This window comes from Pan troglodytes, chromosome 14, assembly GCF_028858775.2.
Source record: "Pan troglodytes isolate AG18354 chromosome 14, NHGRI_mPanTro3-v2.0_pri, whole genome shotgun sequence".
Taxonomy (NCBI): domain Eukaryota; kingdom Metazoa; phylum Chordata; class Mammalia; order Primates; family Hominidae; genus Pan; species Pan troglodytes.
In genome coordinates this window covers 57320437-57338494 of record NC_072412.2, presented here as the reverse complement: position 1 = coordinate 57338494, position 18058 = coordinate 57320437, and the positions used below count along the sequence as shown (strand labels likewise).

Genomic DNA, 18058 nt, shown 5'->3' with positions numbered 1-18058 from the left:
GTGAGCCACCGTGCCCGGCTGAGTTATGTAAACTTTAAAACACACACACAGACACACACACACACAGACACACACACACACACAGACACACACACACCTTTTATAAGGAAGCATGCGTGTTCAGGACACACATCAAACGCATCACAGTGGGTATCTGTGAGGAGGCATTTGGGAGCTAAAGACCAATAAAGGGGAAAAAATAAATCAGCATGTTTGTGATTCTATTTTTTGTTCAAATAAAAGTCTTACACACGTGTTATGTGTAGAGAAAAATGTTAGGAAGGATGTGTGCCAACATGTTCAGAGTGATATTTCTGGATGGTGGTAGTATGAGTAATTGACATCTTTTCTGTTTACTAATGAGCATTTTGTAACTTTTCTACCAAGAATGTTACATACAATATATACTTTTAAAAAATGCTAAAAGTTAACAAAACAAAAATGGATTTCATTAACTGTATAAAACACCTGTTCAACCTATGCAATGTCACTCGATCTACATCCAGCCACTCAAGGTCTTCCATTGTCTGTCCTTATCTTTCAGCTAGCTGCCATCCTCTCATCTCTGACTGCTTCTCTAAACCGCTCATGAGCATTAATGCACTGCATCAACCTATCGTGTTCACCTTGTCCTTACTCTTGCTGTTTCGTGGCCTGCAAAACCCATGTGCTCCTGCTCAGAGCACATCCAGACTCTGTTGATCCTTCAGCACAATGTTCCTCCCTCAATCCTTCACTGGGAACATTAGCCAATGATGACTCCATCCCTTCTAAAATACCCAGCACTGATGCTCTAGCATATATCAACTATAATTTCATCATTTACACCATTTAATAGAATTCTGAAGTTTCCTCCTACAAGCCTTTTCTTCCAGAAAGTCTGTCAGTACTTCAGGTTAGAGATGACTTCAATATATGTCGCAGACCTCCCAAGGTGAGCATCACACAGCACTTATCATAACCATGAAGCAGCTCCACAGAGGCTAAGATGAAAACAAAAATCTCAGGAAATTTATGTTTATAAAAATGATACTTGCAAAAAAATGAATGGAACCATCTCCATTGCTTATTTAGAGTGTTGACTCACTGAATAAGATTTTAAATTAGTCAATAGTATTGGATGCCTCTATATCTGCATATCAATAGGCTCATAAACAAGGTTGCTCAAAGAACTGCCCATCAACCACTTGGTTTCATCTCTGGACACCACACTGTTATCTTCCTTTGGCCTCTGTCCATAACGGGTCCAGGCTACGTGCACCAAAGGAAAAGAACTGGGTCCTTCTCCCCTCCCCTGGTTTGGTTAGGAGGGCCCAGAAAGAAGTCAGGACAGACCAGGTGTGACTGTCCCTAACCCAAAGCAGGCTACCGTGCAGAACCCAACCCAGGACATAATCACCAGCCATGCGGGAACATGGTTAGCATGACCGGCACTCATCACAACGATCCCAGCCTTTGTATTAATGGTGCCAAATATAGTTTTCAAAAGCAATGTTCTACCATTCCCCACCTTCTAACAGTAATGATCATTTTGATTAGTTACTAATAGAAGTCCCATGGACTTAAGATCTGAGCAAATAAAGCTTTAATCTTCTTAAGCATATAATTACTGGCATTTGAAAAGGCATGACATTGTGGGTAATAGCGACTACTCTCTTGAAATGAGACTGGGGTGAGGGCACAGAAAGAACGTGGGAGACCCCTTTTGTCTTTTTAAAGTGTTGCTTTTCTATGTAATTTTTGTATCCTGCAAGAAATTAATTATAAGAATGTGCATTGTCAAAGGGAAAGTCTACCCAGAATAATTCTAACATAATTGGAAAATGGTTAACTTCAAAGTACTTGTCAAAAGAGATATGCAGGAAACATTTGTTGTTAAGATGCTCAAAGATTAAAATGAAAGCTCATAAAAAAGAATGTTCTGTTAACATGTAAATACGTGCTAGAAAACTAAGGATATATTGATATCTGGGGAACTATTTAGAACATGACTTATAAAGTACAAAATAATTATTTCTAGTATTTCTATTAATACCAAACTAAGGATTCTTGCTTCATCTTAGCCACTATTTTCTTCCATGACATAAATCACGTGAGTCCTCCGTTTTTGTAGTGCATTTTATACCAAAGGACTAATCACCAGGAAATAGATGGTTTCTTTTCCTCACCTGTACTTTTGCTGTGAATGGTGTAACAGATTTAAACAGCTTAGTCTCAGTCAAAATTCTTATGAACTCTCCATCACAGTAATGTTACATGCCAACTTGTGAGGGAAAAAAAAACCAACCCAAACAACTCCTTTTATGCTACAATTCTTTAACGTTACATGCCTTATTTCATGGTTTAATCATAAAAGAAATAAGAAATAAGCAGGAAGGGAGGCAGGGCCAGAAACACAGGGCCCACCCCACCCTGCTGTGCCACCTACCTCCTGCCTCTCCACGTCCATGTTCCAGACGACAATCCCACCATCACCGCCACAGGAGATCAGTTGTCGCGTGTGCTGTGCATAGGAGAGGGCCTGGACTTTGTCGCTGTGAAAGAAACCAAGGGTTATTGACAGTTTAGGAGAACAAATGCAAGGCCTCGCAGCAGAAACCTTGGCAAAGTCAGCCAATGTGCTCACTCACTCTGAGCCCCCAGTGTAGATCTTAGAAACCTGTTGGAATTTTCAGCATATTAAAGGTCAGAAGAGTATCCAGGATTTAAAATAAGTCTGAATGCTCCTGGCATGTTCAGGCCCCAGGAAGAGGTAATCTGTCAGTTACAACTTTTTTCCTTTTTTAAGGAAAAAAGCTGATTGTTGAATGGGCTGTAACTTCTTACTGGTTCCCTCCTTCCTTAAGTGATCAAAATGTGTAGCGTATGTTCATTTCACATTTGTTCAAGAGTCATGATTTTTCCTTTTAAAAAATTATCCTTGAAGAGTTTTGGAGGTCATCCATTGAGATGCCCACTGGATTTACCTGACACAGCCAGGTAAACTGTGTTGCCTGAGGTGTGCACATCACAAGTGGCTTGGGACCAGGCATGCCTTTACTTGGCTCCCAGAGTGAATCCATAGCAGTAACAGACTTGAATTTCACAGGCTCTCCATTTCTCTAGTTTTTACTCTCTCTCTCCTGATTCTGTTTTATTTTTCTTTCTAGTTTGTGCATGGCTGACAAGTTATTCCCTCTTGGCGGCAAAAATGATGGAGAATTTAGTTTTATGGTCTGAGTGATTGCTAGCAATGGATTACAGAGATCTATTCTCTATTGGGTGACAGAATAGGGTACATAGTTTCTTGGTCTTTTTTTTTTTTTGTATGTTCGTCTATTTTGAGCTCAAATCAATGAAGAATTTTGTTTCTACTGGGAAGGAGAACAGCTCTTTGATATCTGGACTGGTGATTTTTTTGTGTTTCTATTTATTCTTGATCTGTGGCTGAAGTTGAAAAACTAAAGCTATTAAGCTGTGTGTGTCTATGTGTTTATAATCCAGAAAAGCCTTCACCTCTTGCTGTGTGTGGAATGCTTTCCTATTTCCAGAGGGTGTCAATAAATTGGATTACGATACCTTTTAAATTAAAAGAACTTGTTCTGATTGTTTGATAAACAAGTGCTTTTATAAATTGAATCCTCCTAAAATCACAGAACATCAAACCTCTAATATTTTGAACCCGCTAGACTTAAACATAAAAATTCTTTTAATAGAAACTGCTAGCCAATTCAGTAATATTTTAAGAATCCAAGTTCATAAAATTAAGTTTCATTTGGCAAATGAGACTAGTAACATAGGTTTTAAAATGTTACATCTTTCTCTGATTTATTAGTGTTGAACAGAATACAAGTGTGCATTTTATTTTTACTTCTCCTAAATTTATTCAGGATAGCTGGTCAAATGAACTCATACATAATGTTTAAGATTATTAAAAATATAAATTTGTGTTCAGCTGAATTGAATAACTATTCTGACAAACTTTTTATATGAATAGCAATTATGTTTTGTAGCGTATCAACTTAAAGATAATTTCCAAGGTCTTTAGGTAACAAAATGGACTAATGTTAACCTGAGCTAATCAATAATCATTGGATACCTAGATAATTTCTAAGTAAGTTAGAATACTGTGACTTTGATTATAAAGTATAATATTAAGTTTATATATGTTTGCTTCTTATTCTTCTATGCTATAGTGAGGCTATACCTTTGAGTTGTGTCAATACAGGAGTTCATTTTTTGCCACTTTAAGGGAATGTAAAAGTGCCTTGTGTCACTATGGGAATTTCAGTAATGTGTGTTCATGAGTTTTGCTAGTCTGCTAAAATGATTATATGGGACGATTTCCAATTGTCCATATCCTCCCTCCTCCTAATTTTCTCTATGAAATATAAATTAGTTTCTGTGGTTAATTATTATAATTTAAATGGGTGGTTGAGATTATGCCAGGAGCATTAATGAAAAAGAAATACAGTGGTTTTTGTTTTTCAAATCACAACAGGGTAGCTTTGTATCAAAGCAGTGGTTCTTGAACTTTTTGGTCTCACAATCCCTTTATACTCTTACAACTTATTTGACGACACCAAAGAGCTTTGGTTTAGTAAGTGATAATGATCGATATTTACTTAATTTGGAATTAAAACTGAGAAATTTTTAAAATATTAATTCATTTGAAAATAGCAATGATGAATCCATTTGTAACATAAGTCACATATTCTGTAAAAAAAGATATTTTCCAAAACAAAAAATTTTGATGAGAAAAATGACATTGTTTAATATTTTTGCAAGCCTTTCTAATGTCTGGCTTAATAGGAGAGCTGGATAATCATCTTTCTGCATTTATCATAATCATAATATCACTTATGTAGCTTCTGGAAAACTCCATTGTATACTTTCGAGAGAATGAAGATGAAAAGGGCAATACTAAAGTGTCTATTTGTTCTGGAATATGAAAGAGAAAAATGAAGGACAAAACTTGGAAAGTCAGTTTTACTTGCTTTGGCTTATAATACTTTAGTCTGAAAAAAAGGTATAAGATGCATTATTACAATTTTGGCTAAGTTCCCTCAGTTTTGATGGCTTGCTTCCTTACTTTACTGATTAATGCCTACAATGTGAAAGGATGTTCTTTACCTTCTGTGGAATCTGCCTAGCTAGCAGACATTCTGTGTCTCACCAGAATTATTTTCAGTGCTTTATGTTGACTTGATTAATGCTCTTAAGAAAAAAAAAAGAGAGAGAGAGAACAAGGAGTACTCACATGTGAAAAGAATTTTAAATTATTTAAAATTGTGTTATCATCTATGTTTATTTTTAAATGTTTTACCGCTTTGATTATATAACCAGACATTGCTTCTTAAACACCTGTGCTCCTGTCTTACCCTACTTAAAATTCCCTTGACAACTCTTGTTAGAAATAAAGCTCGAAGTCATAAATGAAATGAACACTCCAATAGTTGATTTCTCAGCAAGGCAAAGTTTACTTCTGCAGAAGGGTTCTGCTCATTAGTCTGATCACAAGAGCACATCCAACAAAGGAAAGCAGCAGCTTTATCACTAACGCATTGGCTCCTACTGCTGTTTCCAGTCCCCACTGGCTAGAGTTGGACAGCACAATCTAAGCCGAACACGGTTGGCTAACTTGAGAAGTGCAGGGATGTGGTTACACCGGTGGGAAAACAGTTTTGGCAGTCGGGGGAGGGGGCGTTGTGATGGGAGGGGTGATTTACAGAGTGAGTAGCAGATGTGGAATGTGGGCTCTATAGATAAAGACTGAGAGGAAGGTTGTTTCCCAGGGCAAGGGAACACAGAGAGTAAGGGAGTCTGGCCTTGAAAGCAGGGAACAAAGGACAAGGGAACCCTTTGAAGAAGAAGATCTTACTGTATACAACTCTGGTTTTGCCTTTCCAAACTGAACCTCTGTTTTGAAAAAATAAAATTTTTAGGATGTGTTTTATGCCTAAGATTTCCCAGAGAGGTCCTAGAAAATCATAAAGACTTGTTCCCTCATCTTACAAAAAGAGAAATGTGGTGAGGCGCAGTGGCTCATGCCTGTAATTCCAGCACTTTGGGAGGCTGAGGCAGAAGGACTGCTTGAGCCGAGAAGTTTGAGACCAGCCTGGGCAGCATGGTGAGACCCTGTCTCTACAAAAATTAAAAACTCAGTCAGATGTGGTGGTACATGCCTGTAGTCCCAGCTACTAGGGAGGCTGAGATCAGAGGATCACTTGAGCCTGAAAGGCTGAGGCTGCAGTGAGCTGTGATCATACGACTGCACTCTAGCCTGGGTGACAGAGCAAGACCTTGTCTGAAAAAGCAGAAAAATTTTTAAAAAGAAATGCTATAAATAATTGCATTTGTTTCATGTGTTACTATGTTAAGAGTAAATGGGAATAACTGTCAGATCGGAAGAGATCCTCAGCCTGCTCTAGGTTAAGTCAGTAGGTAAAACATTTTATTAGTATTTCAGAAATTACATGTTTTATTGGAAGACTGTGGAGATTTCCTGATGTCGTTATTGTCTATAATATGTTTTTACCCTTGGGGAAATACTGATCACAATTCTTAGGAAAGAGTTATATAGCATATCCCAATGGGGAATTTTACTTTCCCTCATTCTGATATCATTGGTCACAATTACAAATTAACCCTTACGTTACAAAATCTCTATCATCTGTAGATAATTTCTGTATTATTCTGATCCTTGCCTGAAGGCTCTGCTATAGCGTTTGTGACTTCAATAAAGGACAGCCTCAGAGTTTCATGGAAAAGAACTATTTGTACTAAGTATTTTAAAATATTGATATTTCAAAGAACAGACTCTTTGGCACAGGCCGCTGAGCTGACATTGCTTAGATAATTTTTAAGCTGTGCCAGCGGATTGAGTCAGGATTTCCTTGGATTTCTGGACCCTTTTTAGTCTGGATGCAGATGGCTTCTTGAATGTGAACTGCTAAACCAAGAACCATCAGAACAAGAATTAATTACAGTTCATTCATAGAACTGAATGAACAGAAGAGGGAAATTTTATTGTGGTTATTTGTCTGGAATACTGTTGATGTTGTTTTAATGTTCTATTTTCTGGATATATGAGGATGCCTTTTCTCTATTTTAAAGCTATCTCTAACCCACAATTTCGTAAACTCTGTTATTATAAGTTAAATCAAAACATTTAAGAAATGATACCCAATTCTCACTCATTGCCCAGAATTTAAGAAAACTATTACAGAGATTCCTTAATTTTCATGGAAACATAGTTATTTGCATCGATTCAGTGAGAATCTATCCGCAAGATGTAACTGGGCAAATCAACTGTATAACCTGGAGTGTCATGTGTGAGAATGATGCTCATTGAATCAGATATGACTAGCCACTTTAAGAACTCATACAGCCAACTTACAAAGCCTTCCCAGGAAAACTGGCCTGGTACCTGATTTACAGGGTCCTGGCCTTACAGCTGGTAAGGAAGGTACCAGGCCAAGAACCTAGCAAATGGTGGAAACTTTGAGGAATTCAACTGTTGTTGCAAATACTGTAGGTGAAATATAGTAGAGTTTCTTGGGCTTGGTTTCCTAGCCTTGGTATGGCAAATTTTAGAGGCTTTGAAAAGTCCAGTTCAGCAGTGGCTCACGCCTGTAATCTCAGCACTTTGGGAGTTCAAGACCAGCCTGGCTAATGTGGAGAAACCCTGTCTCTACTAAAAATACAAAAATTAGCTGGGCATGGTGGCGCATGCCTGTAATCCCAGCTACTTGGGAAGCTGAGGCAGGAGAATAGCTTGAACCTGGAGGTGGAGATTGCAGTGAGCCAAGATCACACCATTGCACTCCAGCCTGGGGGACAGAGCGAGACTCTGTCTCAAAAAAAAAAGAAAAAAGAAAAAGAAAAAGAAAAGTCCAGTGCAAGATTCTTTATAAAAACTTCCAGGTAGAAGTGAATTTTGTGGGCTTAACACAAAATTGTTGAATACTCTGTGGCTCTGGATATGCAAAACAAATCCGAGTGGCCTATATGGTTAATTAACACTCTTTACTGTACCAATATAAATAATCAGGACTAACCTCATGAGACCAGCCTGGTTTTTTGTTTTTGTTTTTGTTTTATGAAGGATAATCACTGAGATTATTATGATCACAGGGGAGGAGGGGGGAAGCACAGTCAGGTAAACTGAGAAAGATTTGAAATGGGCAAAAAGTGATCACTGGGTATCTTTTCAGCGGAACTTCAGGTGTTGTCTAGCACACTTTTCTGGGCTATCTGATTCTACAGGGGACTACACCTTTTAGTATTTTTACTAATCTATTTACAACTCTTAAAGAATACTGATATTACTGCAAACAAATCTTGTCCAGTTAAGACACACCTAATCCCACACTCCACCCTGCCCATGGGAGAGCCAGCTGTGCATCTGCTAACAAATTCATTTTCACATTCTCCATTGCCTATGTATGTGTCTACTCTTTGGATTTTCCTTTGGACTGCAGTAACCACTTACTTTGCCAGTTAATTAATTATTAATTAATGCCTAATATAAAATCTTTGACATGTATTCATTTTTTTAAAAGCCAATTGGGTTTTCCCTATCTCTCCTGGTTGTTATTTCACACTTTTTAAAGTATAGAGTGCCACCACTGTGACACTCAAGGGCAAGAAAAATCAATCTAGTTGCACAGACTCGTAACTCTATGATTTGAACTACATTTCATTTGTTGAGCCATCTTGATACACATCAATGATCTTGTAAAACCAAAATAAGCTACATAAGGAACTGCTTTGCCACTCATAGCTGGCAGCAACATTCAGCAACAAATACATAATTTATGGGACTCCAGTGCTGTTAATATTCCAACACAGAAGAGTGAAACACAGTGATGAATGCTGGATTCCAAGTTTGATAATAAAGCTGCTCTGGGACTTCTTGATTTAGGGATTCAAAATATAACCACCTTTCAGTTAAAAGCTAGGTGAGGGAACATCCCAGGTTTACACGTTAGGGGTTACGAAGAATGAACAGATACCTTCTAACATTCATGTTTCAGCTGACATCACTGTAGCATTTATACTAGAAAGCATTTCAAACAGGTCATTATTTCATGGATGAGTGTTACCATGTACTGCACTGCAAATGCTCTTACAAGTGCACAAAGCCCCCACTTTTCACAACCACCAGGATCTGCCATCTATAAATACTACAGTTAGTGGGATGGCCTCATTTCCTTTCTCACCAGTCCTAGCAGCAACATATGTCTGTCAGGTCCAAACATATAATTGGAGGGACTAGTGCAAAATGAAAATACAGAGTCCCTTTAAAAAACTTGATTAAGAATTACAAGATGGTGGCAGCAGCTCATTAAACCAAGTGTGAGGCCCTTCTAAGAATGGGGCCTTGTGTGACTGCACATGTCACATGCCCATGAAGCCAGTCCTGTGTCTGATGATTAAGGGAGAGGGTAGAGAAGACCTTATCCTTTTTAGAGAAACAGATCTCAGACACAAGCTAACATCTGCCCGACGGTCAACTTAAGCCTTTCTTCATCCCTCAAGAGTAAGGGGAACTCAAATGTATAGCATTGTTCATTTCTTTGATGAAAAGTTTAGGTTATTTAGTGGGCATCTAATTAATTATGCTTCTACTACCAGAGATCTCACTCTCCTATACGCATAAATCTTCCAAGCTCCAAGGACCAGAGAAGGCTGTGAGCAATCCACACAAGTGAGGTCTCCCAGACAATAATATGTAGGGTCATCCCAAGCCAAAGCACCGTAAAAGGGATCTGCTTCCTCAGGGATCCTTGGCCCACTGCCAGGCTAAACCTGAACTCAGGGACCCCCGTCTGGGGGCACTGGTTTGAGCACCAGCGATGTTCTGCTGTTTGGTGGCAGGGTGGAGGTTCAGATTAGGCTCTCGCCCTCTGTCCACTTGTATTTCCTAAACCCACTGTATTTTAGTTCATGCCATTCTCTGTTCTGGGTAACCTCCTAATCCTGAGAACTATGAGAATCTCTTCATCTAACATCCAAACCAAGAGTGACCCCTGCACTGAGGCCTCCCACTTTCCAGTAAAACTGGCGAACGGTGCCACCTTTGCCTATTTTCATACTTCTAGCACGTCTCCACAAAGGCAGGGCTATTTCCTAACTCACTTTTGTGTCCTGAGTACCTAACACAAAGTCTGGTATGTAGCTGGAGTTCAGTAAACATGTGTTGACTGAGTTATGAATATATGTTAATATTTCCATAGGAAATTCTACAGAGAGAAACAGTAGTCAGATCCCAAGGCAGGATTTTTGACTTGGAATTTTTTATTAACAAGAGTAATCTTAACAACCGCCATTTAACAGGCCTGTACTCCTGGGCTGATTATTTTATATGCATTACATCATTTATATTTTTTTGACAACCTTGTGAGGGTTTTTCCTTCCAATTTTGTCCTTATTTTAGAGATAAGAAAACTGAAGATCAGAAAGGTGCAGTGCCTCGCCTGAGGCTGCAGGCCATTGGCAGAAGGGCCAGCTCAAATATAGTTTGACCTGACTCAGAGGCCTGCACACTAATGACCACATTTTCCAGCCCTTCTGTCTTTGAGAAGATTCTACCTTCTATGAAAACTCTCATAGCTGATATTTTGATCTATTATGTGTTTAGCTAAATAGTTAGAAATAAAAAAGACACATCTCGTCCCCTCTATCCTAACAGTTCCCTAGCACCACAGTGGGAAATGCTCTTAAATCTCACAGATTTGAGCAGAAAGCTGTCATTTGTACTGATCCTTGTCCACCTGTCCTCTAACCCAGAAGCTGAATGCAAGAATTCTACTCCTTTTATAACTTTCAATGCAATTTACTTGATACAAGGGGAAAAGCACAAATTCTGTCAATGTATATTTATTTACAAGTGGCCTATTTCTTTACCAAAAGGCTTTGAGGACTCTTAAAACAAAATTCTCATATGTGGTAAGAGTAGTAAGAGAGAAATCAAGAGCTTGGATTTTGGAAGGAGAAAGCAAATACAGAGACTGGAAGTGCCAAGGGTCATGGCTGTGACCTAGCCTCACATAAGCTGCTGAATCCAGTCTTGGTGGAAGGTTCCAACATGAGGAATAGCAAAGATCTTTACTGGTGCTTTAAGTTAGGTTATATTAAATTACCATCAAGTCTTAGAAGGATAGGAAAACACTATTAGAAAGAAAAATTACAGGCGTGAAGTTGGTCAAGAAATGACAGTATTATGTAAGAATTTAAAAGGGTTCTAAAAAGACCAAGTACCGTTATTAGCTATGACAAGGTAGGCATGGGACAATAAGTGTCCAGGTTTATGTTTCGGTAATAACCATCCAACTAGTAACTGATGCTTGCAAACATAACTGGTCCCGGAATCTGGAACCTTTTTTTTTTGCCCTTCCTCCCACAGAGCTAGCACAGCACACAATCACGATCCACTTGCTACAGGGAATAAATACACCAGAATGCTTCCAATGCAGATAATATTGTATAAAAGAATACTTTCTTAGCTTTTTTTCCCTTGGACTTGGAAACAGTTTCACTGTCATCAATCACTTTCTTTGGTGCTAAAGCTTTCTCTGCTTTATGGGATTTTTACACACCAAATCAAGCTAGTTATAAAAATGTCACATTTTCTGTTGCTGAAGGATGGTAAGAAGCTGTGGAACTCAGAACAGAAGACATGTGCAGCTGTCCCTCAACAGAATGGCTGGACATTTCCATACCAAGGAAAGGCAGTCTCCCTATCCTGGGGAGGCCAGTCTGCTCTCCCCGGTTTCCAGGCTCACCAATTATGCCCCTAATTTGGAACTGTGGCCACCATCAGTCATTTTAACCAGGAACTGTAGGAAAGCAAAGGGCAGCCTTGAGGCCTAAGCATCAGCACACATCACCAGGCATGTCAGGGACCATGTGTTAGTCAATAAATGCTCACTTTAGTATCCCCAGTGCCTTACTGAGGGCTGGGTATACGAAAGGTGCTAAGCAGCTCCCTGCTGGACTCAATTAAGGTTCAGAGACCTAAGCTGCCAGCTGGGGTCTTAATACTGAATATTAATATTGAATACCTCAATATTCTCTTCTAAAAATGATATCTGAGCTCTCTCTTTTATAGTGTTATTGCAAGATTGAACGGAGTCTGTGTGTTTTGAAAGCTCTTTCACAAAATATTAGGTGTACTCAAATACGAAAATCACTGAATGCCAGCAGCTGACTTTCAGGGTAAAGGAATGGCGGCTGCGAAAGTTGTTCCCTGCCTGCCTGAAAGTGGTCTCCTTTTCTGCCAGATGATCCCGAAACCTTCTTTCCATGCCATCTCCCTACTTCTGGCAGCTCCAGGGACTTCTCTATCCCCACCCTGGCATTCAGACCCACTCTAACAGACTGACACTGACTGATGCTGAGGAAGTTTAAATTAAATTTTGGAGGAGCTGGCACTGTGATACCAGAGCAACCCCTCCCCGGGGTTAAAACCTGATGACAAGGAGTCCCTCATAGAGCTCACTTTATGTATTACTAAGCTTGAATTAAATAAAGCACCAGGCAAAGGCCTTCTGCCCTTCATCCTGTGTAAAGCCACTTCTGCCTGGTGGCTCCTGATCTCAGCAGCCTGCCTGCTTACCTGTGCAAGTTCTAAGGGCATGATTCTATCAGCATGGACTCCAAGCAGGGTCTATTCCATTTTCTAAAAGGCCAAGTCTGTACTTAGAAACTGGAAGACCTATTTGTTAAAGTTTTATTTTTCTAGGACTGAGAAACTTATCTAAACTTTATAGCTTTTCCTTTCGTAACAAACTGTAGGCGTAAGTTTCCCAGAACCACATTTTCCATTCAGGTCAGGGGCCCTCTGCACACAGTGATGCTGGTGTTAAGCACTGCTGCAGTTCAGCATCTGGTGCATGAAATCGTGCAAAAGTGCTTGCAGTCTTTATTAACCACTGTGTACAAATAAAACTAGTTAGGAGTGAAACTGAATGAGTCCAGTGAATATTAGTCATCTTCATTCAAGACCTGCATTTCACTTCTCTGAGAGAGTCCAAGTTGGCAGGAATTACCTGGCAGATTAGATGATAATAGTGTTATTAAACACAACTGTGCTTTGGCTTTTTTTTTTTTTTGAGACGGAGTCTTGCTCTGTTGCCCAGGCTGGAGTGCAATGGTGTGATCTCGGCTCACCGCAACCTCTACCTCCTGGGTTCAAGTGATTGTCCTGCCTCAGCCTCCCGAGTAGCTGGGATTACAGGCACGCGCCACTATGCTCGGCTACTTTTTGTATTCTTAGTAGAAACGGGGTTTCACCATGTTGGCCAGGAGGGTCTCAAACTCTTGACCTTGTGATCCGCCCGCCTCGGCCTCCCAAAGTGCTGGGATTACAGGCGTGAGCCAATGCACCCGGCCCTGGCTTCCTTTTTTCTTCTCTTACGTGGATGATGTGAACTCCTTCTACAGGACCTGGATGTGTGTTCCCTTGTCATAAAGATAAACATAAGGGAATGATTCCTCTAATGAACTGATGACAAGGTCTGAGTGGCCCCACAAGCCAGGAGTGACCCCAGACAGCTGTTCTGTTCTCCAACATGAGAAAGAAGGGCTTAGTAGCTACTTCTCTAACACTAAATTCTAAAACTAAAACAAGTATTTGTACACAGGCCCTGCCATCCAAAATTTAGTTAGTTTATGTCCAACAATTCCAAACCAGATTTAACTATTTAGGAGTATATTTTGAAACTAGGGTTTCCAAGCAGATTTACAGGAAAAGCTAGTGTTGCTTAAAACCGGTTAGTTCATAGAAGCATTACAAACATTTGTTTATGGCTGTCAAGGGTTGCTCAATATCGTTTTGAAAACTTTACAACTAAAAAACAATTCAGATGAGCACTAGATTTGTAAAGCAGATCTAACATTCTTTTATGCAAAAAGATTAAGCTTTGGCCCCAGGGACAGCAAGGCGTCTCAGGGTGTGGGCTGAGGGTCACCAGTGGGGAGTTGCCTGGGAAGCTTGTCAAAGCACAGATCCACACCGCTCCGGACGGCAACCAGAATCTTAGCAGACAGGGACCGGACATCTCAGAGATTCTCTGTACCCAGCAAAATTTGAGAACTGCTCCAAGGAAATGCAAGGCTTTCTCTGTACTTCCTCTCAGGCCCCTAAAATCTATCCTTTAAGGAAAAAGAGCCTGACATGAATCAAGGCAAGTACTCAATAAATATTTGGTCAAGTACAAAATGTACTGTGAAGGATCTTACCTCTCCTCTTTTCCGTATGCTGCCAAGGAGCTTGAAGCCACATTTGAACTCAATTATATAAATTTTGTAAGCCTTCACAGCTTGTATTTTTAAGCTCTTTTTTCCCCTCACTCTCAAATTTTTACTGTTATATTCTTCCCAGTTCTAATTTTTACCTTTTATTTATTCACTGCCATTACTTTATTTTATGGTTTTTGTAAGCACTCTCAGATGCTCTGTGGAATAAAATGGGGTATAAGTATATAAACACAGTTTTACACAGTTATAAATCAAAGTGGCCAGTATTTGTGTTCCCGCCATGTTCCTTCCCATGCTAAGATCCTGCCACAGACTGGGCTGCACTCCTTTGTTCTAGCTGTCAGCTGAGAATCTTTTCTCAGAGTCTTTATGAAAGCACCAGCAACCTTACTTGTGTCCTTGGAGCTCGATGGCTGTTCCTTTTCTCCCACCGATGTCCCACATGATGACAGAGTGATCTGAACTGCCTGAGAACAACACCCGCTGGACTGGGTCCCAACAGAGAGCGGTCACCCCACCTGAGAGGACAGACACAACCAGACATCAGTCACAAGGTAAGACTCTTACCCACAAAAGAAATGTGAATGCAGCGGAGACAGGACCTAGTGCAGTTCCTGGCATACAATAAATTCTTATTGAAAGAACAATCAAATAAGTCCCCAAAGAGAAAAAAGTTGGCTCCAAGGAAATTCCCACCCTTTAAGCATTTTTCACCAACATTTCATGTACCATAAAATCAATTACTGTAAAGACCAAAAGAAAATAAAAAAGACAATAAATTGACCTTCAAAAGGGAGACATAATTCTAAGAAGAATGGAAAATATTGCACTGTTTGGAAATATTAACCACATTTTCTTAACTGCTGCCTGCCTCCCACCCCTGACAATAACAGATGAGAAGGAAATGGGTTTACAAATGCTCAATTAGATTTTTTATTCTTGAATATCAGATTTAATTAGGCCACAATATCAGAATTTAAAATTATGTTTGCTCTTTGGGAATTTTAATTTACAGATTCCGGGCAAACTTCTTATGTTCTTAAATGTCAGTTTCCTCAACCGTAAAATGCAGATGATGGTAACACCATGACCACTATGACTATTACTAAGAATGAAAACATCAACCCAGCCATTACCTACTTCATACGGTTGTGGTGAGAATTAGATCAATTACATAGGACCATTCTACCACTCTAAACTTGTTGTGCAGTATAGATGTGGGTTATTAGGATTACTGTAGTGGTATGGCTATAAAATATTATAATAGATTTTCTATGGTAGTCCCTTTGTAAATCAAACCCTTATATACTGAGAACAATAAGAATTTTTTCCACTTAAGATGTGCACAAAGGCTGCAAACACTTAAGAATGTCAGAAATACTAATTTTTTACATTATTAAAAATATTATATTCTGAAAAGAACATAAAATAGCTTCTCATTTGTTGGAATCTGACATTTTTCTTATTGAGATTATCAGTTTGTTCTAATGAAGTGCTACACTTAAGAGCTTTCAGGGAAGTTTCTCTCATACATTTGTTTCAGGAGAATACTTTCTTATTTGTCATATGACTTTTCTTAGTAAGACATTTTTTAAGATCAAAAAGTGGGGGGAACCCCAAACTCTACTATTCTGGATTATGCTTCCTAGCGTCTTCCTAAACCTGCACCCCATGCTGCTGGTATACACTCCTGCTCATGTAAGAATAAACTGGCTTCCCCAAGTGCATATGTGGTTAGCCACTGCATGTAGCCCAGCCCTCACCCCCGACCACCAACATTCCCCACAACAGCAACCAAACACAGTGATGGATGCAGACAGGCCGCTCACTGTGTTGTCTGTTAAACTGTATTGTCTGCTGAATGAAGGAGCAGATGAATGCAAATATAAAGATCATTTTCTCCACTTTACACAAGTTCTTGCTTAAAGGTCACCTCCTCAGAAACATCTTCCTTGACTACACTCATCACTCTCCTGATTATTCTTTTTTTTTTTTTTTTTTTTAAATTCATTGTCTCCTGCCCCAGTAGAACAGAAGCTCTAGGAGGGCGGGAACTGTGGCTTGTTCACCACGGGATCACCAAAACCTAGAATTCTGCCTGGCTTACCTACAGCAAACACTCAACAAGCCTGGACAAATGGGCAAATGATTGAATGAAGGAGTAAGAATATGAAAGAAATGCCCTTGGCTTTGTTCTTGGCAGATTAAACAGGCATATGACATCTATTAATGGGTTAATATTAGATTAAATGGGTTAATTAGATTAAATGAGTTAAGATTAAATGGGTTAATATATATAAGCACACAAAACAGTACCTAGCGCATGGGAAGCATGTGCCTGGCTGACTACTATTGTTAATGTGATGCCTGCATCTGTTCGACTACTCACATCTTTAGGTCATGGAATACCCATCTCAAGGACAATCTCTGAGATGGTCTCACTTGACTGACTAAGCCACTCCAACTGGGGGCTAGATAAGAGAAAGGTGGCAAGTGTTTGATTTCCCCTATATAACACGTGAAATGGGTAGCTTAGGTTCTTTAAGGCGTCATCAGATTTAATAATGGTGGGCCCTGGTAAAAAGAATGATTAGAAAGGCTTACTTGACTCAGTTAAAAAGACTTAATTGGAAGGGTTGTTCATTCTGTCAGAATCAACATGGAAATATTGAAATAGGGCTTACCATGACCCAGGTGACAGATACCTTTAGACTTCCCTGACCGATATATACCTACACATCTAAGAACACTACACCATGGGGCCGGGTGCGGTAGCTCACGCCTGTAATCCCAGCACTTTGGGAGGCCAAGGCGGGCTGATCACGAGGTCAGGAGTTTGAGACCAGCCTGGCCAATATGATGAAACCCCGTCTCTACTAAAAATACAAAAATTAGCTGGGCGTGGTGGCGCGCGCCTGTAGTTCCAGCTACTTGGGAGGCTGAGGCAGAAGAATCGCTTGAACCCAGGAGGCAGGGGTTGCAGTGAGCAGAGATCACGCCACTGCACTCCAGCCTGGGCAACAGAGTGAGACTCCGTCTCCAAACAAAACAAAACAAAACAAAAAACACTGCACCATGAGGAGCCAGCTCTCTGCCTTCTTTGTTGGTGCTATGGGATGAGGATGGTTTATGGGGATAGAAGAGAAAGTTTGGATATGGTATTATAAGTGTACAGGCTCTGGAACCAGGATCTAGTCTTAAATCTCAGCCCTATTTTCATTAGGTATAGGACCTTGGACAAGTTACTTAACGTTTCTGTGCCTCAGAAGTCTCATCTGTAAAACAGGGATGATAATAGTACCTAACCCACAGTATTGTTGAGATTAATTGGGTTAATATATATAAACACACACAACAGTGCCTAGCACATGGGAAGCACCACTCAACAAATGTCAGCTATGATTACAGTACAGGAGACCTCATCTATACAATCTCTGTGACAGTGTCCTTTGTTGAGTCAGCCTTAAGGCCAGTCAGCTTATTCTATGCTATCCCAGCCATCATGAGATCAATTAAGGTCTTAAAAACAAGACCAATCTCTAGCTTTGCCACATTATATCAGGCCAGAAGGGGTCAGGGCTAGGAAGGGGAGTTCTTGGCAACACAGAGAGTTAGGAAGGCAAATAGATAATCTGGTTAAAGCAAGTCAGGGTATATTCATCAGACACTCCCAGGGCCCAAAGTGGAAGAGATAGAACGAAAAGCTGCAAGACAAGAAAAAGTTTAGGATGGTGTAGGGAGTAAATAACTCTGGGGTCCCATGCCTGCTCTATATAAATGTCCTAACAATGAGGTCATTTGAAAGTTGGCCTAT

At 39.9% G+C, this 18058-nt stretch overlaps 1 protein-coding gene across 6 annotated transcripts in view; it reads right to left on the bottom strand.

Annotated features, from left to right (window-relative positions):
* WDFY2 (WD repeat and FYVE domain containing 2) overlaps nucleotides 1-18058 on the bottom strand; it is a 180587-nt gene that overhangs the window by 12979 nt on the left and 149550 nt on the right. For all 6 annotated transcript variants that reach the window (XM_054664800.2, XM_063791867.1, XM_009426927.5 and 3 more), the window contains 2 exon segments: nucleotides 14636-14762; nucleotides 2429-2534 (listed from right to left, as the gene is read on the bottom strand). In XM_054664800.2, the coding sequence (XP_054520775.1) occupies nucleotides 2429-2534; nucleotides 14636-14762 (233 nt within the window).